The 23,756-nt window shown below is 33.4% G+C and overlaps 1 protein-coding gene across 1 annotated transcript; it reads right to left on the reverse strand.

The window, feature by feature from the left end:
* Window positions 1-12,579: 12,579 nt before the first annotated feature.
* Window positions 12,580-13,086, reverse strand: LOC143613698 (protein FAR1-RELATED SEQUENCE 5-like). The gene has a single exon (XM_077087336.1). It carries the CDS (start codon window positions 13,084-13,086, stop codon window positions 12,580-12,582), a length of 507 nt encoding a protein of 168 aa, XP_076943451.1.
* Window positions 13,087-23,756: the final 10,670 nt, after the last annotated feature.

The following is a 23,756-nucleotide window of genomic DNA, read 5'->3' on the forward strand; positions in this document are numbered from 1 at the left end:
GTTTGCGTATTTTCCTAACTTTATCATAACTATAATATTGTTCAAGATGAATATTGCCGTACGTAAATATATCCTAACATTGACATTATAATTTTTTTATTGAGACAAATTACTTGTTAGTATTAAAATATATAGTTAGAAAAATAATCTATGAATGATGAATCTATAAACTGTTTATTCAACATTTAATCTCATAAAAAATCGGACAGATCTAATTTGGATACCAAACCAAACTTTGTTACCGTGTATTATTGTGCAAGTGTGCAACTTTCATGATGAATAAGCATTTCGTATTTTATTACCAACAAGTGGCACATCAAATGCCTTCATATGCATACTTCTTTCACGACTAATGAGATGCAAGATATTGTATACAATGCAATCAATATTTGTATATTCACGTGGGTGACTCATTGTTAAGTCATGACTTAAATAAACTAGATAGATAAGGTAAATATAGAACCATGTTCACGCTCAATATGTTAATAAAACACGTCTTATTTGATTATTTGTTTGATTATAAAAAAATGCAAAAAAGTTTGATTGCGGGTTTAATAATTAAACTACGTAAAACTAAGGAAGCGTTTGGTATGCTGGAATTGGTGATGGAAAGGAATGAACCACATTGTGCAGTAATGAAAAAACAGGTGTTTCGTTAATCAATGGAATTGAATCACTCGTTACCATGTTCATTCCATTCCCTCTAAAATACTTCAAATCTATTCCATTCATCACCCTTAGGTAGCGTTTGTTATGCAGTAATGACAGGCGGATTGGAAAGATTCATTACGTGAGAATGAAAAAGAAGGTGTTTGGTTGCACAATGGAATGAAATCATCCATTACACATAGAATCCCATTCCATCAAAACCATTCATTCACACCCCCTTCTTTTTTCATTCCATTCATCATTCAACCTACTTTCTCAACAACACCATCATCTAACAACAACCAACGCCACCACCACCACTACCATAGCCACCACCATCATCTGACCACCACCGCCACCGTCACCACCACCACCTTCTCCGCCACCACCACCTGACCGCCACCGTCGCCATCACCACCTCCTCTACCACCACCGTCGCCATTTCGTTTTTTTTTTTGTAAAAAATATATATATTTTGGGATAGGAATATTTTTGTTATTTCTATTTCATTCATAAAATTTTTTTCGGATACCAAACAACATAAAGTAATTATTCATTTCATTCAAATATGTTAACCAAACAAGACAAAGGAATGGTAATGAATCATTTCATTCCTTTTGTCCATTCAATTCCTTCTCCCATTCAATTCCCCCTTTATTCCATTCCTTTCAACCAAACATACCCTTATTTTTTTTCAATCTACATTTCTTTCACATTATATCACCTCCAACACCCTCCCACCACCACCGCCCATTACACTCTCACTACCACCACCACCACCTACCGTCGCTGTCGCCACCCACCGTTGCCGCCACCACCAACCACCCACCAACCTCATCAACCGCCTACCACCGCCGTCCACCACCACCAACTATCGCTCTTGGTTATCACCACCATTGCTCGTCGCCCACCTCCACCAACCATCGCTCTCGGTCATCACCACCATTGCTCGCCGCCCACCTCCACCAACCATCGCTCTCGGTCATCACCACCATTGCTCGCTGCCCACCACCACCTGCCACCACCCTCCGCCCACCACCACCACCACCACCTGCCACCACCCGCCACCAACCATCGCTCTTGGTCATCACCACCATTGCTTGCCGCCCACCTCCACCAACCATCGCTCTCGGTTATCACCTCCATTGCTCGCTGCCACCAACCTCCGCCCACCACCACCACCACCAACCATCGCTCTTGGTCATCACCACCATTGCTCGCCGCCCACCTTTACCAACCATCGCTCTCGGTCATCACCTCCATTGCTCGCTGCCACCACCCTCCACCCACCACCACCTGCCACCACCCGTCACCCACCACCACCACTTATCAGTACCACCTATCCGCCCCATCGCCACCAACCATCACTCCCGGCTCTCGTCCATGCCACCGTCGCTTATCACCGCCACCACCCACCACCGTTATTTCTCATAGTCCACCACCACCATTTTTATTATATTCCGGTTTTTTCTAGCATACCAAACGACACATAGTAATAATTCATTTCATTCTAAAATGGTAACCAAACATCTCAATGGAATGGTAATGGTTCATTCCATTACGTTGTCCATTCCATTCATTTGCTCATTCCATTTCATCACTCATTCCATTACTCCATACCAAACAGATAAATTGCAATGAAATTAAGAAGCAAGAACACGAGATCGATTCACAAATACGAAGAACAAACACTCACTTCCGGTACCAGTATGGCTATGACATTGCAAACTTAACTTAATGTAACATTGATTAATTAATTAGCTACATAGACGTAGCTTAGTTCATACTCACCACTAACCTAAAGCATGATCTACTGCTAGTGTTTGTTCGTTAATTATGCTAACCAGGGGTCTTTTATGCACACTCAAACGACGTATGCTAAACTGTCTATCAAACTAATGCAAACAATGACGGATCTAGACATTAAGTTCAGGGGTAACATTCTAAAATATTTTTTACCGAATTTCATACAATGTAAACCAGGGCCGTCACCGAAAATCGTGAAAATGTTTTAGGTCGAAGACAAAAAAAATTGGGCCTTAAATTAGTTGAGTAATTGAGTTTAAAACAGTAAAAATACGTATTTTTTAATATATATATATAATTAAAAAAGATAAAATTAAGGCCTATCGGGGTATTGGGTCGAAGCCGGTCGACCACGAGCCCGACTTCATAGCCGGCATGATGTAAACCGAACAAAAACAGAAGCACAATAATAAATAAAACGTTTCTCTTTCGGTTTTTAAAAGCTTGAAATCGAGTCATTACACCCTCTTCTTTTACTTTATCAAACGCTTCTCTTTCGACCGTACAAATTAAAGCATTGTTCAAATACTCATCACCCATTCGATTGCACAAATCCGTCTTGATAAGCTTCATTTTAGAAAAAATATCTTTCAACGGTTGCGGTTGAAACCGGTAAAACCAACGCTAACTTCAGTATTTGATAAACCAAAGGAAAGTGGCGTGCTTTCCGGTTTCCACCATTATACAAGCAATGTCACACATTATACCCAATTTTTCAAATTTATCATCTTCCTTTAAAGTGTGATAAAAGGTCTTAAGATCATCACCCAAAATACACTATCTTTCTTCATTAATAAAATAATTCGGTTGCATCTCATAAAATGTCACTATCTTAGATATATCAAACATAGAAATTGAATCGCAAGGATTTAAACCAGACATATTTTTTAACAAACTAGTCGAGACCTCACTGAATCTAAATTCATACAAATATATTGAATTGTTTGAATTTTTATGTAAAAGATTTATATTTCTATGTTCTTGAATTTTCAATTCCAAAACCATATTAAAAACTCCAACCTCAAAATGATGTCGAGTGGTGGTGTTTGGTGCTACGTTGTTTGATGTCCGACTAGTTTCCAATTTCCAAACGAGTATAATTTTTGAAAATGACTAATGGGATTTAATTGATTTGGGCTTTAAACTTTGATTGGACTTAATTGGGTTGAACTTTTAAATTGGTTGAGCTTTAAACAAATAGGGGTAACACTATATTTTTTCAGGGTAACGAAATACAAAAACCTACCCAAAAAAATATTTTTTTACAATACCAACGGGTAGCGGAGGCTGCCCCTAATATAAAGCTAGGCCCATCCCTGAACGCAAAACTAAACTTATGCTGATAACTACTTACATTCACATGCTTATGGTTAGACCATTCACTATGGTCGAGATTGGGGGCGGCAAAGGGGTGATATCCCCTCGGAACACCGTCGAGGGACAGTCTGAGACGGGCGATAAAGAGTCGGGCGATGATGTGAAGACCGGGCGACTTTGGGGTGGAGCTGTGGGCTTTTTGATGAGTTGGACAAGTCCAACGGTCATATGACCGATATTTAAAAAAAATTAAATAAATAAATTAAATTTTTATTTAATCACCAAAAAATATCTTCTCCAACACACATCTTCTCATCCAAAACATACCTTATCTTTCAAAAATTTCTCAACATTTCACAACAATGAAATACAAACCTGAACACAAACCCAATCCCAAACCCGAACCCGTGGGATCCGACTCAAATATGGTGGAGTAGTTTGCTGTGAATAACGACCCTACTAACCCTTTTTATGCCAACCAACGAGGTCTTTATCGACCCGTAATGCAACCCCCGCAAACGTCGCAAACGTTCTCCGATATGTTATTACGACCAATACTATCATATATGTCTTCGCAAGTAACCGAAACCCAAGTACGCGAACCACAAGTAGCTCCTATCACGTCAAAAGAGAAACGAAATCATAAAAAACTCAAGGTGAGACAACCAAAGCTAAAGGCGATTGAATGAAGTGGAAAGCGGATGAGGAGATTACGTTGACACGTGCGTGGATTGACTCGTCTGAAGACTCGGTTCAAGGTAAATTATAAAAAAAGTTATTTATATATGTTGTGACATTTGGCAAAAATTTGCAACTAATGTGACAGTGATTAGGCTATAAACTGATATTTTATAAATAAAACTTCCTTTAATAAGATCTAAAATTTGTAAAGTCATGGATAAATGATAAAAAGTCTAAATTTTAGTCACGTAACGAACATTACGTGAAATGACCTCGGGTGACGATCTAGAAAACAAATAAAATCCTAAATATGACTAAATGACCTCGAAAAATTAAAATGTATGTTAGAATAATAGAGTCAATGTATAAACTAAATTTTAAAAGGTTCGAATCGCAAAAATTAGAAAATAAGTAATCCATAGCCAGTAGCGGACACTGTAAGAACCCGACACCAACTATTTTCAAAATAATAGTTTCTTTAGCTTATGTTTTCGGGAATTTGATTTCGTTTAAAGTTAAAAAAAACGACTAGAAACGGGATCCGATTGATTATCTAAAACTCGCAATACGTTAAACCCAAACATGGGACTTTGTTTTAAAACCCCAACCCTTTCACCTCCCCACCCCAAGCCAGATACCTCACATCCCCCACCTCCATTTTCTCCAATCCTAAACTAACAAGAAGTTTTCCTAAATGATTATGATCTACAAGTAGATTAGTGTGTTGTAATTTACCAACACAATCCATCTTGCAATCTACACTACACATCACAACACTACTCCTTCCCTCTTCATCCATATAACCCACGGAACCACCACTACCCTCATTCACCACTTCCATCCCAAATTTATAACCATAATTGTTCAAGAACACACACACTACAATGGGAGATTAAGCTTCTAGGAAGCAAGAATGAAGCTAGGAAGCTAGGTAAACACCCACACACAAAATCTTTCTTTTCATCATCTTACTAGTTCTTCAAAATCCAAGGTAAGATATATAATTGATTTTTGGTTAATCAAGTTTGATTACGTAATGTTTCACACAAATGGGCTAAAATGATACCTTAGAAACAAAAATTAGTGAATGCATGTGTGTGATTGTGCCGTGTGTGTGTGTGTGAGGAGTGTTGAACGCTCACATACATGGATACACTCATGTTAATAAGCTTGTTTGTATTGTTGAAATGGATTATGACATTTGGATTTGATAATAATCTTACTTGATTTGAATACTTACGAAGTATTCATAGATTGTTTTGATAAGTGGGTTTTGATGTAAAAATAGATTTTTATTTAACTAATGTCCAAATGGTTACTTGATGTAATCATAATATGAAAAACGAATAACTGATAATAGTTGATTTCCTAGAGTTATAATGAAATTAGATGAAAATTGATAAATGATTCATCATAAATTGAACTAGCAATTTGGGAATTTATTTGAGTACCTGAATAAATTGATGATTGCTAAAAAGGATTAATGTAACTTGAAATTAATATTGATGATAGGTTTCATGCTAGAATTTCATAACTTGCTAGTTCTAAGACAATATTCAAAGTACATTGTTGATTATTATAAATAAAGGAAACTTTTTGTTAAATGCATAGTTGATTTTGTTCTTGACATGGATGTTTAACATATATGAACTTGATAGTTTTTAAAATATTGACTTGGATTATGATAGAAGACATCATGCTAGTATTTATTGGATTTTATAAAAATATATGAAGAATACTAACTAAAAATAGAAACTTTGTAACTTGGTTAATATAAAATCTAAAATCAAATAGCATAGTAGGTTGCATGGAACCTTGTCAAACTAGTTGAATGAGATTACTTGAAAATTTGAATTAAATGAAGTTATTGAATTCAGAAAAGTTACTATTAGTAGAAACTTTTGTTATTGATGCTAGGAATGCGATTACTTTAGGTAATGTTAAATAAGCAAATAGGACCATATTATAATTTGTTACAATTTGGAAATATTGATGTCTAAACATTATATTAACATGTTAGAAATAATACATTCACTCGTTGCTAAAAATTAGTAGTTAAGGCTTGAGCATGTTTCGTTGAAATTTGGTTTGGAGTGTATATTTTTGCTATATGATTTAAACTTGAAGATAATAGTGAATTACATGTTATATTGTGCATATTTTCTGTATAAAATGATTTGGTTTTGGTAATATGACTTAAATAGCTTGTCGGGAACATTAACAGTCGAAAAGTTTGATTTTTAACATGAACCGACGTAAGTTTTTTAAACTGCTTTAGAACAGGCCCTAAAGTCATAAAATACTTGTACATAACTTAAGTTAATGTACAAAAGAAGGGTCAAGATAGCAAGACTTGATCCAAAACGGTTCGTGTCGCGAAACCAACACGAAAACTTTACAATCGATATTTTTAAAAGAACGATAATTAAAATATAAACCAAACCATTATTATTGTAATACTAATAGAACTTGACTGAAACATATATAAAAAAGTGTTCCTTTCAATTTAAAAACCAAAGCATACACGAAAAGTTGACCGGTTCGCTTTTAAATGCAAAACCAACAAAAACGACTAAAACCGACTAAAGCAAATTATAAATCTTTAATTATATTTTCTTAAAAATTTTCCAGCAACTGAAACTTTATATTTTATTTTGTATTATTATTTTATTTTATTAATTGTATAATATAATAGTTAATAAAACAATTGTTAATTGTTAGATAGAGATTATGTGCTTGTATGCTTGTATGGTCACCTAAACTAAGACTAGATAAATAAAGGTTCTCAACAAGTCAATTATCAACCGGATTCTTTCTAAAATATAATAACAAACGTGTACTGATATAGGACACGGGATTGTGGACATCAAGCAATTACGACTGTGAATTTCTCTAAAAACTCCTTGTTTTTAATAAAGAAATGTTTTATAAATATTTATGGGAGAAAAACATATTTTGTTCTAAATTCATTTTTAATTTACAAACTGTACTAAAGTGGGATGAGTCAAATTGAGTAAATAACTGTTAATTGAAATAAATAAGGACACAGAAATATTGGTAGATCTATTGGGGTGATGCCCCTCACTTTCAATCGCGTTGGGTTAAAAGTGGGAATATTTTGAGTTTGGTAGGTTTCGAGTTATCAACTTTATAGTCATACACTTGTTGTATTCTTTGTTCGTTTACAACAATACGATTTGTTTAAGAAATAGATACTATATTTTCATAAAGAATTGTTCATTTTGATATAATGGTTGAGGACTATTATATCATGGAATTATATATGTGTATGTATATATATATATATAAATATATATATATATATATATATATATATATATATAAGATATTTTCGTAAAATAAGAGAACTCACCAACATTCGTGTTGACAAACATTTTTAATATGCTTTTCAGGTAAATAAGGGCTTCGTGACGGATGGGAAAGAAGAAGGCGTGGTGTTTGAATATATAATAATATAGGCATGTAATAAAACCGTGTCTATGACACGTAACTCTAATATGAATAAAAGTCAAACTTTTGTTTAATAAAGTATTTGCTTTGTTATGATTGGCTAACAGCGTCCGTCACAACCCGAACGACTTGGTCAAAGTCTTCCGTTGTTTAAGTTATGGTTTTCGAGTGTGACATATGCTATATATTATATGTATTTGCCGACTAATACAAGCCTTTTATTTTCATCTAAGATGACGGTAAACCTTCCCCTCATTTTTGGGCGACCATATGTGCTAAGTTATATGAGACAATGGGTCGAGGTGAATACCGTAATGACAATACCGTCTATAACAAATGGAAGGCAATACGAACAAAAATAACCAGCTTCGCCAACTTGTGCAACCAAATTGAAACCATCGGTATAAAAGGCGGCATGAGCGATGCCAACGTGACGAAGTTTGCCTTAAAACAATACAGAGCCGAAAATAAAACCGATTTTAATATGTTGAAAGCTTGAAGGCAATGCATAAGCTCGCCCAAGTAAGCGCCTGTCCCGCTACCTTTTTCGCGACTGTCCAAACGGTCAAAGACAACGTCTACTTTGGCCGATCAAGCATCGTTTCAAGCCACGTTAGATGCTCGTTGTCAATTCAAGTTAAGTGATCAAAATCCAAAATTTGTTTTTTATAAAATGGATGAGTTACAAAAACTGGTCGGAAGAGAAAAGTCCAAGGTGGCGAGAGGTGGAGAGTCTTCGTCCAGAACGACATCCTCGATGAGTTCCGAATTGAGCTCGCGATTTGACAACTTGGAGCTTAACTTGTCGAGATTGTCACGCTTAAAATAAAGAAACAAAAGAAGAAAATAAAAGGATGCACCAAGAAAAATGATGCATGCGCAATATAAAGCGATTCGTGATAAAAGAAATAATTTGCAATTGATATGGGAACGGGATAATGATTTCAAGTTCCTTGCAAAGGATCTTTCACATCTAGAATCGAACATGCATGCTTTTTTGAAGAAGAAAACAAAAAGAATCCTAGTCAAATTCGTGATCGAAGACGAGGCCGAAGAGGCAGACGAGGATGACGACGAGTTTTTGTTTTATTTTAGTTAATTAAGTTGGTTTATGTTTTTAATTGGTTTGTATGTTTTTTATTTTAATTTAGTTTAAGTATTGTTATTCTTTTTAATTTTATTAAAAAAAGAGTTTTAGCCCCTCGGATCAGCAAACCACAGAGCGGTAACATAGGGAGGGGTTATTTATTTGTTGCCCTCTGTGCCCACGTGGCCAGTGATGTGACATTGTGGAGAGGCTTTGTTGCCCCCTCCACAAAGAATGGTCTTACTACTGTTAAAATGGTTAAGCATAGGTAGTGTTGTAAAAATCGCCAGTCGCTAGTCGGGCGGTGGGGTGAGGACTAACGATTAATCGAGATTAATCGGATCAGACTTTAATGTACAAATTTCAATTTTATATATACATGCACACATTTTTATATGTAATTTTCAGTTTTACATATACATAAACACATTTTGGCCGGAAATTGACTTGATACTTGCCAGAAACCGCTGGTTTATTTATGGAATCTCGCCGGAAACCACGAATTTTGGTCGGGTTATCGCTGGAAACGTTGATTTTCGCCGAATTTGACCATTAACCGATTAATTGGCCGATTAGCCCAAAATTAATCAATGAAGTGGGGACTAATGATTAATCGGGGATTAATCGAGGCTTAGTCGGGATTTTTGCAACACTGCATAGGGGTGTTCAACGAATCAAATTTCGAATATTCGAATAGTTTCGAATCGAATTATTCGAATTTTGAAATTTTGAAGCTAGATTCGAATTCGAAATAGAATTGACAAATTCGATTCGAATTCAGAAAAGCTAACTCGAAATTAGATTCGATTCAAGAATATTCGAGAATGAAGTTCGAATTCAAATCGATTCGAATTCAGTTAAAAAAATCTTTTAAGTTTCAAAACCACTACAACTTTAAGTTTTTTAACAACAAAAATACAAACACATAAAATAAATAAATAATTTAATGTTATCACATCCTAAATATTCTAAATGGTAAATGTCCAGTTACATTAATTATTGACCAAAGTGATGATGAACTTTCAATTTTTAATATGTATAATTCAAAAGATTTATGTGGCTTATCTTTTCATAAGTATGCATATAACAAAAATAAATTTATAACTTGAATTTGAATTTCGATTATAACTTGAATTTGAATTTCGAATCGAATTTAAAATCATCAATTCGTATTCGATTTGAATGATTGAAAATTGAACGAACTTTAAATTCGAATGCGAGCTGAATCGAATTTCGATTTATTGAGTCTGATTAGAATACTAAACACCCCTAGTTAAGCATAGTATCATTCAATAATGTTGTGTTACCATTTGTTTACTTGATAATATTGATGGAGATATTCAACTTGTATCATAAGTAAAAAAAATAAAAATCATAAGTATGAACCCAAATAACACAACTCAATATAAATTTGATGGTCGAATACAACAATCAATCAAAGTTACACAACACAATTGAGTAAGTTGTATATATCCTAGTTGTGATTACGTGGCTTTTTGGACATGGACCATTAGCAGGCAAGCATGGTGTTAAGAAACTCTACAACTCATCTCTCTGATAACCCCTACAACTCGTTGTTTTGCGCCAGACTAACACTAGAAAAATGAGCTTTGGCATGTTTCAAAGTTGGCCAACACTCTAGAATGGAGAGTAGCCTAAATACAAGAAATTCTAGAGTAGCCTAAATACAAGAAAACCGTCTTCATAAAAGAACTAATTTAAAGATATTTTTTTAATGGTAAATAGACAACATACTCTTAAATTTATCACTTTGTTAACGATAAGAATCTAAGATTTTGTCCAATATCTTAATGCTATTGGACTATAAACCTTTTGTGGATAAAAAGTTATGGGCAGCGTGGATAAAGAGTTATGGGCAATGAAACTTCGTGACAATATTATTATGCAACCTTTGTGATTAATAAGCATTTCTATTTTTATATTTTACTATTTTTTACCTAGTGGAACATATGAAGCCTTCAATATATATTTTATTTATTATAAAAGTAATCGTTAAAATGGCCATCAACTTGTTTAGTATATTATTTTTCTCTAAAAAGCCAATTCTATCACGACCAATAAGATGTATGATATTGTTTAAAATGCGACCAATGTTTGCATGCTCACGTTGTCAGGCATATTGATCAGAGCAAGTATATAAAGAAAATAACAATCACACACGCACAACCAGAAAAGTAAAAGAAGAACACAAATTAATGTGTGTAAGTCAATGTGATTTACACAATGCAACTAGTGTTTTCTCTTTATTGCTTAATGATACAAATATTACTACAATAAATAAGTATTTATAAATACCTAATTAGTGTTTCTAACTTACCAACTTAGTCGCAAAAATAACTCTAATAGGTCTAACTAGATTAGCCCAAAAGGCCTTCATCAACCTTAGCAATTTCTTTACTAGTTATCTAGTTCTCTCTTTAAAATGAATTCTCTCTAGATCCTACCACTATATATATAGAGAGGGAGGGCGGTTACTGTACATTAATCCCTTATCGTACGAAGCGTACGTGACAACTTCGAGCGTCGATCAAGAATTTTAAAACACGCGCTGGTATTCTTCAAACAGGGTAAGATCGTCAAAAATAGTTTCCATTACTCTCCCTAAAATCACTCGCAATAATCAACCTCTAATAAACTGTTCCCAGTGACGAACTATACTACATTCAATCGTAACAAAAAAGATGGATAAAAAAGAAGAACCCTAACTTATCTGCTTCTAGCAAGGAACGAAGATCAAAACAAAAACAAGATAAACCTCAGATTAGTGATAAATTAGGTGTTTGTTTATTATTCGTGTAACGTTTTAGGTTTTAGAGAGGTTTTAACCGCTGTTTTCGTGAGCGTTTGACAACAATCTGTATATGTAATCGTTTTAGGTTTTAATTTTAAGTTTATTTGAATGATTTGTTTTTAATTATTGGTTATTACGATGTCAGTTAATCTGTGATTGTAAGCGTTTGATAAGCGTTTGGGATAATTGCAACATATGAGTCTGTGCAATTACTGTGAATGTAATTATGAACGCTTGACAAGCGTTTGGTAAGGTTTTATATGATAAATGAACAACTGGTTCTGTGGCTAGTCTTGTGTGTGTTATGAGCGTTTAACAAGTGTTTGGTAATGTTTTTTTTGTGATGAATGAACAACTGGTTCTGTGTCTAGTCTTGTGCGTTTGATGAGCATTTTGACAAGCGTTTGGTAATGTTTTTTGTGATGAATGAACAACTGGTTCTGTGGCTAGTCTTGTGCGTTTGATGAGCATTTTGACAAGCGTTTGGTAATGTTTTTTTGTGATGAATGAACAACTGGTTCTGTGTCTAGTCTTGTGCGTTTGATGAGCGTTTTGATAAGAGTTTGGTAATATTTTTGTGATGAATGAACAACTGGTTCTGTGTCTAGTCTTGTGCGTTTGATGAGCGTTTTGAATCTGAGTTTTACGTGTGATCCAGTTAAGCGAAAGGCTAAAATAAAACAAGTTGATGCCGGAGTAAAAAAGCTTAAGACAAAACATGTTGAAGCAACCTCTAATTCGGACTTTGAAGTTCCAATCAACAAATTTTTAACAAATCATCTTTAGTTGCACCTACTTTTTCAAAACCACCATACTGTGTTCTCATAAGGTTAAACGCTTTAACATGTCCCAGGTTCATATTAGACAGCTCATAAATAGCTTCCTCTTGGACATTTGTTAACTTCCTCGCAGAACGAACAAACTGCATATCAGAATCTGCTACCATCCTATGATTATGGCCTTCAACAAAATCATGTACTTCAAAAATTACACCATCAACAGATTTTAACTGTAGATGTGCTCTACAACCACATCTAATTGTCGGCCTCTTCCTCCTTTTATAATATGGCTTGCTTGATTCATTACAATCACCTTTTGAATCATACATTTTGGCTAGCTTGTGACCTTCTTTACAACATGTAAAATACTTGGTCTTTAGCACACCATCATGCAAGTAAGATCCACCTTTGCGAACCCCAAATCCAACTTTTTTAGCATATTCACTATAAAAATCAAATGCTTGATCAATTGACGAAAAAATCATTCATTTAACAGGTATGTAAGAAGAAGCAACTTCAGGAATGATATCAACCCTTTGACCTTCAACCAAAACACTTGAATCATCTACACAAAACATAAAAAAAAACGTGTTAACACCAAAAAAAACCTCATATTATATAACATTATAATCAATCATAATAACAAAATCATGATACGCTCATAGTCTCATAAAGTAATCCAAACATGCTCAAAACACGCTCATATTATATAACATTATAATCAGTCACAGTAACATGCTCATGATACGCTCATATTATAAACACCAAAATTCACCGTATTAAACACTCCTAATATGAACACGCTCGCAAACTAAACTAATCAATTATCATGTGATTCTCATAGAAATTAAAATACAGGTTACTACCACGATTATAAACATAGTATACATATACTGTTGATTAGTTCAAACAGAGCAAAAACTTACATTCACGATCGTCTTCCATTTCGAAACCCTAAATCACAAAATCGATTGAAAAACTGGTTCGCGAACTCAAAAGAGCTCAATTGATAGTTTTCGGTACCAAAATTGTTTCGTAAATAAGAAATTGATTTTGATTAAGCTAAATATCATGATCGTAACCATTTATACGCACATTACCAAATTTAGATTACGAATCAAAAAGACAATCATACCCTTCTCGCTTAAAATACACGGGATCTTCTTAACCGCTCTCAACTGAATGGAAAGTGTAGATCGACGCTCCAAGATGTCGCATACGGTTTTGTACGATAAGCATTTGCGCATTCCATCCTTTTTTTCTCTCTCCCTATACACACACACACTAGTTTTTATCCCCCGTATTACGGGGGTTGTGTTTCTTTTTCGTTTATAATATTTATATTTCTTTAGATTTTAATTTTATTTATTGTAAAGAAGTTAATATATAATTTACTTAGGGCTTTATGATAAAAGGGGTTTCACAAATAAGTGAGATGTTACAACTCGTTTAAAAGCTATGGGTTTGGTGAAACCCATGGCCCGCTTATTTTTTTTTTCTTTTTACTACAATTTATTTTCTTAATATAAATAATATCTTTTTCTTGAAAAAAATGAATATTAATTTTTAGTATATTTCTATTTTATAAGAGTTTCATATCAAATATCTGGTGAGATTAAATTTTAATATAATGAGATGTTATAACTCGTTTAAGGTTATTTGGGTTTGGTGAGACCCATACCCGAGAATTCGGGTCAAATACATGAGAGATCTACATTTACAAATAATGCAATCTGGTGGCTTAAGAGAATGTAATAAGCAACCAGAGAGCTTTTAAATGTTTCGTTTATATATATTTAAGATTAAAACTCTTAGTTCTATAGTTTTTCTTTTCTTTTCCTTTTCCATTTTTTTTGCACGCAACATGTATTGTAATTTATTTACATCCTCGTATGTTGTTTTACATTATTCGTTATAATATATATATTTTTTTTTAATTTTAATTTTATTTATTGTAAGGAAGTAAATAATATACTTAAGATTTGATGAAAAAAGAGTTTCATAAATAAATGAGATGTTATACCTGTAACATTTCGGATCTTTCGTTTTGTATTTATTGTAATTATACCTGATTCGTTTAAGGGTTCGGGTCACTCATTAATGAAATGATCGCATTTATTGAATATTTTATTATTTAATATTTTAAATATTTAAAGTTACATGAATTTACAATTTTTATTGCCTAAATTCAAACTTTAACCCAAAGATGTTTCCATCTTAATAGTACAGGGACTAGTTGTGTAAATTTGCTATAATAGTATATTTATTTAATATATAATAATAAACTAAAAACCCTAAATCAGGCCTGGTCCGACCGGAAAATACCCAAACCCGTATTCTACTCATTTCATTCAAACCCTCACAATCCGCGCGTTTTGGTCCAATTCAATTTAGGAAAATAGCATATTCGACCGTATATTACTCTAATCGGCTATCAATTTTAGTAAACAACGCGTTGTTAGCCGTAATTGAATCATATTTACCAAAACCAAACCGTAGGAACCCTAAATTTTGGACCCTATAAAAATCGTTCGAATTAACTCGATTAAAGACACCCAAACCTTCTACTCCCTAGCACCTACCATTCCCCTATACTTAATTCGATTATCATCATCACCCCGTAGCCGAATTAAGGCCAGGTTTGGCCGAACACCTCTTGAACTCAATACCATACGATTCGGCCGAGTTACATGGAGTGTTATATACGGATAGATTCGCGTTTGGAAGGAGAATCAAAGCCCCATACTCAATTGAGCAAACATGGTACGGTATTCTCGATTCAATATCTAGGGTTCTTGGGTTCGTCTGGGTTCGTGTATTTATTATCTCGAATCCGACTTTTAACAACTACTGATGTTGGCTCAGTTGGTTAATCACTAGTATAATAACGTCTGGGTCGCGGGTTCGAACCCGGCCCAGCCGATTTTGGTTTTTATTTTTTTTGTTAATATTATTTAGTTATCTTATTTATTTTAACCATAATTATCCTCTACACAAATAATCATTTAAATATTATAACCGACGTAAATAGTCGTTTTTCCCCGTCATCCTAAACCCGATTTGATTAAACTTATATTAAAATTTTTATCATTATTATTATTAATGTTTATTAATTACTATTATTGTTATTAGTATTATTATCATTATTATTACTAATTGTTATCAATATTATTAATATTATTCGTTACTAACAATATTATTATTAAGATTACTATTACTATTAGTACTAACATCTATCAACAATCTTAAATGTTATAACTAAACCATAGTTTCGTCAATAAACTAAAAAATTTACGTCTAACTTATTTATTTAAATACGAATCTCTCAATTTTTCTTATTATTGCTTTTAAGTTAAAAGCAAGTAGAAATCAAATAAACGCAAGAGAATTATTATTTAATAATAATTCTCTAAATCTCAAGTTCACAACATTCCCTAAACTTCCAAGTTCGTTACGTTTTATTAGTGTTACGTTTATAATACATTTATTGTATCTAGGAACTCTCGTTGACGTATCATAGGAAGTTTAAATGTCTTTTGTATTGTTCCTCATCCTCATCAACACAATTGCAAAGTAAGTAAATATACATCCCCCTTTTTACCGATTTACATTTTTGGGGGCGTTATGCGTTCACAATCAAATTATTGTTTTCACTACGATTCCATTATATGCGTAATTGAAATTGCTCGATTAGTTGATATGTGCAAATGTGACTATGTGTTTACTGTTTTATGTTGGTTGGTATCCTCATCCTCATTAGTATGATTATACGCCGTCGGAGTAAACATTTATCTATGTGATTCGGTTGAAAATGCAACTTTTATTTATTGTTATACTGGTTGTAGTGATTTACAATTATCGCATGGAATTTTCATTTTATTACTATACATACTCAAAAACCGTGGTTTACTTGCTCAAATTCATGTTGACAAATATAAGTATTTTCACGCATGGCGCAAGTAGCTTTATTGGATGACTTCAAGATTGTTGAAGTAGTGATACCTTAGGTTGCTCGATGATGTGAAAAATGCTATTTAATTTAAGTTTATTATTGATATATGTATCTGTTTTGAGAACTATGTATTATTGTGCTTCAATGTATGGTTTATGTGAAATAATAATTTAGATATTGACACGTGCAATTACATAGTGTCTTCTGAGCTATGATACAATTAATGTCGCGCCCTGGCATGTTCCGCCGTAGGTTGGGGTGTGACAGATTGGTATCAGAGCCGAAGGCTATAAGATAGATGGTTAGACGTAATGACCTAGTAGCATGATTAGGATCCCTATACGTGTTTCCTATACGTGTGCACCCTACTTTTTTTAATTTTGTACATGGCTTATAATTATTTAAATTGTTTATGATATGCAACTGTACACAAAAAGCACACACATAATCAGAGGCTATGCCTCAAAATGTTTTCAAAATTCTAGGTCAATATTTAAAAAGAGAAATTCCTTAAGAAATCCCCCCTTTTTCTCTCTCCTCACCTCGAGAAGGATTCGTGTGACGGATATGTAGTAACTGTAAGAGGGACGCACTTGTTTACCGAACACTTGACACCAAGGCTTGCGAGCCTAAGGTTGTGCAATGCGCATAAATGTCTATCAGCCGCGAGACCCGGTTGCCTACCTGGAGTGTTCGGTAAGGGTGTGAAACTTATTTACCCAAAGCATATCACACCATACGTAACCGAATCATATCAGATGTGGTCATATGACGATCACACTATGAAATTATAAACTGAATTCACGGTGATTCGTGGCTAAACTCGGTTTTTTCGTATTGTGTTTTGTTGAATTGATGGATGAAGTATGTAATACGGGGTGATCCCCGACTTACTTCAACCGTCTACCTCAACACCCCCTCATTTGATTTTAAATGATTTTATTGAGTTTTCAATGTTTTATATTTTGTTGGAAGGACCCGTGGTGATACATGAAGCCCTAACTAATAAATGAACCCCGGTTACATGTTAAGTTATGATTTCTCAAAAGTTAAAAATGATAAGACTTGTATAATTCAATTTTTCATCAGTATGGGGAATTCTCAATCTCAAACACAATCCTAACCTCAAACTACTAATATAATACACGAGTATCAACTTACACCAAATATTTAAATCACTTTTGAATTAAGATTTATTGATTCAAATTATCCTTACAATCAGAAATATTTTCATCCTAGTAATTAAATACAAATTCCTCATTTATTAAGACTCGACTATCACAAGTTAATCAAACAACTTACACTCTATTATTGAGTGGATTTACAAATTCCTCATTTGTTAAGACTCGACTATCACAAGTTAATCAAACAACTTACACTCGAATATTGAGTAATTTACAAATTCCTCATTTATTTATCTTATCACATTATTAAAACATCAACAATATTATTGCATAATTTAATAATCGAATGGTCTTCTTGTACTTATGGTATCATTCGGATAAAATTTATTCAAGTATTTAACCTAAAATTTTTAAATTTGTTAATACTTATTAATTTATCAAACTTTAATAAAACGCATTTACCCATCAAAATTATCTGATTAAATCTCAAAATAGATTCTAACTTTTTCTTAAGTTAGGAGTAGACGCTAGCTCAACATATTTTAAGCTCAATTTCCTTAATAAGTTCATTTGTGGGTTACACAACTCATTTCTTTAAAAAAGTGTCCTTATTAATCGTAAAAGGTGTTAAACAAGAAATTTCTTGTAATCAAAGAGTTAATCAACTGGTCTCTCGCATAATAACTCCAATTCAAGAGATTGAAACCAAAACAACTCAACATTGTGCGCCATACAAACTTTTGAAAATTTTAACTCAATTACCCCTGCTTATCCTCATCACCAATCGCACTGGCAAAACGCAAGTAAAATCGTCAAGTTGTACTATTCCTCGACAATCCACCTCAACCCAAACATAAATGAGGAAAGGCTTACGTCAAAATTCACCGTCATGCTCCTCTTGTATCTACCATCATCCCATTTCATTCTATGTTCTCATAGGAAACCATCGTTTCATCGTCCTTTGTTGAATTCTCACGACTGCCTTATGACTACTATGATCACCAAAGAGTTTGCAACTGTTATACGTGACTCAAGTTTAAAGCCTCAACTCTAATTGTGTTGTTTCATCACTTGATCCTGACAAGACCAAAACCGACTCATCTGCTGACGCTTAAACCGAACCTAAAATCTGTTTCAAATACCAACAACAAGCGTAAGGTCAACCACCAAAGCTATATTGTTAATTAAAACAACCCTCAACCTCGATACAGAACGAGACGCCTCAAGAAGGAAACCATGCACTAGTCCTCACCTGTTGTGCTTCACCTGTAACCGTTGTCGCTCTGCTAAATCCTTGTGCCAGCTATACACATCGCTATGGCCACCTTGCTAACTTTTGTCGTATCCTGCCTAGTGTACAGACCATCCCACAAACAGCCTACCGCTCATACTCAACCTGGTGTTCTTAATAACCACACTTGATACCATCATGGAGACCCAAATCATCCCCGGAGTATGTGCCATCAACTTGCCCTTGTTCATCAAGTCAAACCTATCAACCCCACATCCTTCAAGTCTCCTTAGTCAATCAAGGTCCTTATTACCTCACCAATTCCGTACCCACAAGCTCAAGTTACCCATTTATACCATATTGAAAACCCAAATTACGCAACCCCAAATTACAAACTCAACCTATTTGAGCTACTCCAAGATAATCTACTTTGACCTTTGTGAACTGAATTTCTCATGGTACTTCTTGTCACATTAACCCCTTAAAAGACCCGAAGACTTGTATTGCATTCTTTAGTCGATCTTAGTTATTTTTAGTCTTTTCTCAATTATAAATTTATAACGCCTTTTATGGCATCAAATTATTTCAGTATAAACTAATAACATTTCACGTATTTTACGAATAAAGTTCACATTAATTAATTTTATTAACCTCAACTATTAATAAATTATTTCTTTACAACTTTAAGGACTTACATTTAAATAATGTCCTAGAAATTTATGAACTTTTTCCTAATTTATAGTCATATATTTTTAAAACTTGTGCTCCCTCACAAATTGATGTTTTCAAACGCTTTTGTAACCCACACGATGGAACGAATTATGCGGACCATCCGACGACCTAAGTAATTATGGATGCATACATAATTACCCAAGTCCTCGCATGGAAATCATGATACGTACAATCGTGTGTCATAATCCTAGAACCGATGGTAGTTTGGGATAACGGTACAATGTTGAGATGATAAGAACATGGTGGATACGCCGCTGGTACATCCTATATATAAATGTTCTCATCGGATTGTCATTAGTAGCGTTATTCTATTACTTTAAGTTCTGGGTTATGATAAATTTTAGATTTGTAAGTTTTCTTTCTCTAATATGATTAGATTAGTTTTATATTTCAACTAACCCAAGTTCTATATTATTTTAAATCATAATATAATTTTAAATCATAAGTAACAATTCCCTTTACGGTATTGAAATAATATTCTTTAATTTCGAGACTAGTCGTAAGAGCCACATTAAATCCATTCATGCTCAAATCGTATCGTTTCAACCTGCCTGATGAACTTTCCAATGTTCATCCAACCTCCTTCATATTTCCAATATCAAGAAGTGCTTAACCGAGGGGAACCTTCAAATACCTCTTACCTCTTGACAAAGTACAAATTGCTGAATCTAAATGTGGTTCCGAGTTCACGGGGGAAAGAAAAGACCAAGTGGAGTCCAAGAGCCCGCATCTCCTAGTTACGGCTTAATTTCTAAATTCGGGACGAAATTTCCTAAAGTAGTGAATGCTGTAACATTTCGGATCTTTCGTTTTGTATTTATTGTAATTATACCCGACTCGTTTAAGGGTTCGGGTCACTCGTTAATGAAATGATCGCATTTATTGAATATTTTATTATTTAATATTTTAAATATTTAAAGTTACATGAATTTACAATTTTTATTGCCTAAATTCAAACTTTAACCCAAAGATGTTTCCATCTCAATAGTACAGGGACTAATTGTGTAAATTTGCTATAATAGTATATTTATTTAATATATAATAATAAACTAAATACCCTAAATCATGCCTGGTCCGACCGGAAAAGACCCAAACCCGTATTCTAACTCGTTTCGTTCAAACCCTCACAATCCGCGCGTTTTGGTCCAATTCAATTTAGGAAAATAGCATATTCGACCGTATATTACTCTAATTGGCTATCAATTTTAGTAAACATCGCGTTGTTAGCCGTAATCGAATCATATTTACCAAAACCAAACCGTAGGAACCCTAAATTTTGGACCCTATATAAATAGTTCGAATTAACTCGATTAAAGACACCCAAACCTTCTACTCCCTAGCGCCTACCATTCCCCTATACTTAATTCGATTATCATCATCACCCCGTAGCCGAATTAAGGCCAGGTTTGGCCGAACACCTCTTGAACTCAATGTCATACGATTCGGCCGAGTGACATGGAGTGTTATATATGGATAGATTCGCGTTTGGAAGGAGAATCAAAGCCCCATACTCAATTGAGCAAACATGGTACGGTTTTCTCGATTCAGTATCTAGGGTTCTTGGGTTCGTCTGGGTTCGTGTATTTATTATCTCGAATCCGACTTTTAACAACTACTGATGTTGGCTTAGTTGGTTGATCATTAGTATAATAACGGCTGGGTTGCGGGTTCGAACCCGGCCCAGCCGATTTTGGTTTTTATTTTTTTTGTTAATATTATTTAGTTATCTTATTTCTTTTAACCATAATTATCCTCTACACAAATAATCATTTAAATATTATAACCGACGAAAATAGTCGTTTTTCCCCGTCATCCTAAACCCGATTTTACTAAACTTATATTAAAATTCTTATCATTATTATTAATGTTTATTAATTTCTATTATTGTTATTAGTATTATTATCATTATTATTACTAATTGTTATCAATATTATTAATATTATTCATTACTAACAATATTATTATTAAGATTACTTTTACTATTTGTACTAACATCTATCAACAATCTTAAATGTTATAACTAAACCATAGTTTCGTCAATAAACTAAAAAATTTACATCTAACTTATTTATTTCAATACGAATCTCTCAATTTTTCTTATTATTGCTTTTATGTTAAAAACAAGTAGAAATCAAATAAACGCAAGAGAATTATTATTAAAATAATAATTCTCTAAATCTCAAGTTCACAAGATTCCCTAAACTTCCAAGTTCGTTACGTTTTATTAGTGTTTCGTTTATAATACATTTATTGTATCTAGGAACTCTCGTTGACGTATCATGGGAAGTTTAAATGTCTTTTGTATTGTTCCTCATCCTCATCAACACAATTGCAAAGTAAGTAAATCCACATCCCCCTTTTTACCGTTTTACATTTTTGGGGGCGTTATGCGTTCACAATCAAATTATTGTTTTCACTACGATTCCATTATATGCGTAATTGAAATTGCTCGATTAGTTGATATGTGCAAATGCGACTATGTGTTTACTGTTTTATGTTGGTTGGTATCCTCATCCTCATCCTCATTCTCATTAGTATGATCATACGCCGTCAGAGTAAACCGTTTTCTATGTGATTCGGTTGAAAATAGAACTTTTATTTATTGTTATACTGGTTGTAGTGATTTACAATTATCGCATGGAATTGTCATTTTATTACTATACATACTCAAACCGTGGTTTACTTGCTCAAATTTATGTTGACAAATATATGTATTTTCACGAATGGCGCGGGTAGCTTTATTGGATGACTTCAATATTGTTGAAGTAGTGATACCTTAGGTTGCTCGATGATGTGAAGAATGCTATTTAATTTAAGTTTATTATTGATATATGTATCTGTTTTGAGAACTATGTATTATTGTGCTTCAATGTATGGTTTATGTGAAATAATAATTTAGATATTGACACGTGTAATTACATAGTGTCTTCTGAGTTATGATACAATTAATGTCGCGCCCTGGCATGTTCCGCCGTAGGTTGGGGTGTGACAATACCAGTTTAAAAGTTATCTGGGTTTAGTGAGACCCATGATCCGCTTATTTATTTTACTATAAATTTTTTTCTTAATTATAAATAATATCTTATTAAAAAGATGGATATTAAGTTTTAGTATATCCCTATTTTATAAGATTTTCATATCACATATTTAATAAGATATTTTTTTAATATAATGAGATGTTATAACTCGTTTAAGGGCCATCTTGGTCTGGTGAGACCCATACCTATGAATTCGGGTCAAATGTATGATAAGCCTTCATTTAAGAATAAAACAATATGGTGACTTGTGAGAATTTAAAGAGCTTTCTTTTATATATATTTAAGACTAGTTTTTATCCTCGTATTTCGAGGGCTGTGTTACGTTATTCATTTTTAATATTTATTTACTTTTCTGGAGTTTAAATTTATTTATTGTAAGGAAATTTATAATATATTTAAAGTTTGATGATAAAAGGGTTTCACAAATAACTAAGATGTTATAACCCGGTTTAAAAGTTATCTTGGTTTGGTGAGACCTAAGACCCGCTTATTTTTTTTATTATAAAACTGAATCTTAATTATAAATAATACATTTTTTTTAAAATCATATAATGATTTTTAATATATCATATTTTATAGGATTTTCACATCAATAATTTGTTTAGATAATTTTTAATTTAATGAGATGTTATAACCCGTTTAAGAAATATTTGGGTTTCGTATGACTCATACCCGTGAATTCGGGTCAAATATATGAGAAGCCTTCATTTAAAAATCAAGCAAATCTGGTGACTCCAAAAAAAGGGGGAACGACCACATCGCGACACGTAGGATTTTTATGCTTTCGTTTATATATATTATCTATAGTTATACTATGTATAATATAGGAGTGAAGGACCTCTTAAATTTTAAGAGGTACCACTATTGTTGCATATAGTACAAATAACAATGCATATAATTTTAAAAATGTAGGGGTAAAATAGTCTTTGCATATTCCAAAATAATATACAATAATAATCCTTCAACTTTAATCAAGTTTTGTTAATATATTAAATAGTTACACATTTCCCTCCTAATTATAAACCACATACCACACTACTTTTAATGGCCGTAACTTTTTCACACGTTAATATTTTTT

The sequence above is a fragment of the Bidens hawaiensis genome, unplaced genomic scaffold, assembly GCF_021521415.1.
Source record: "Bidens hawaiensis isolate Kalapana, Puna unplaced genomic scaffold, B.hawaiensis_p1.1 tig00038053_1, whole genome shotgun sequence".
NCBI classification, from domain to species: domain Eukaryota; kingdom Viridiplantae; phylum Streptophyta; class Magnoliopsida; order Asterales; family Asteraceae; genus Bidens; species Bidens hawaiensis.

Excerpts from the sequence above, each read along its gene's own strand:
- LOC143613698 (XM_077087336.1), bottom strand. The coding sequence starts at position 13,086 with ATGATTTTTTCGTCAATTGATCAAGCATTTGATTTTTATAGTGAATAT.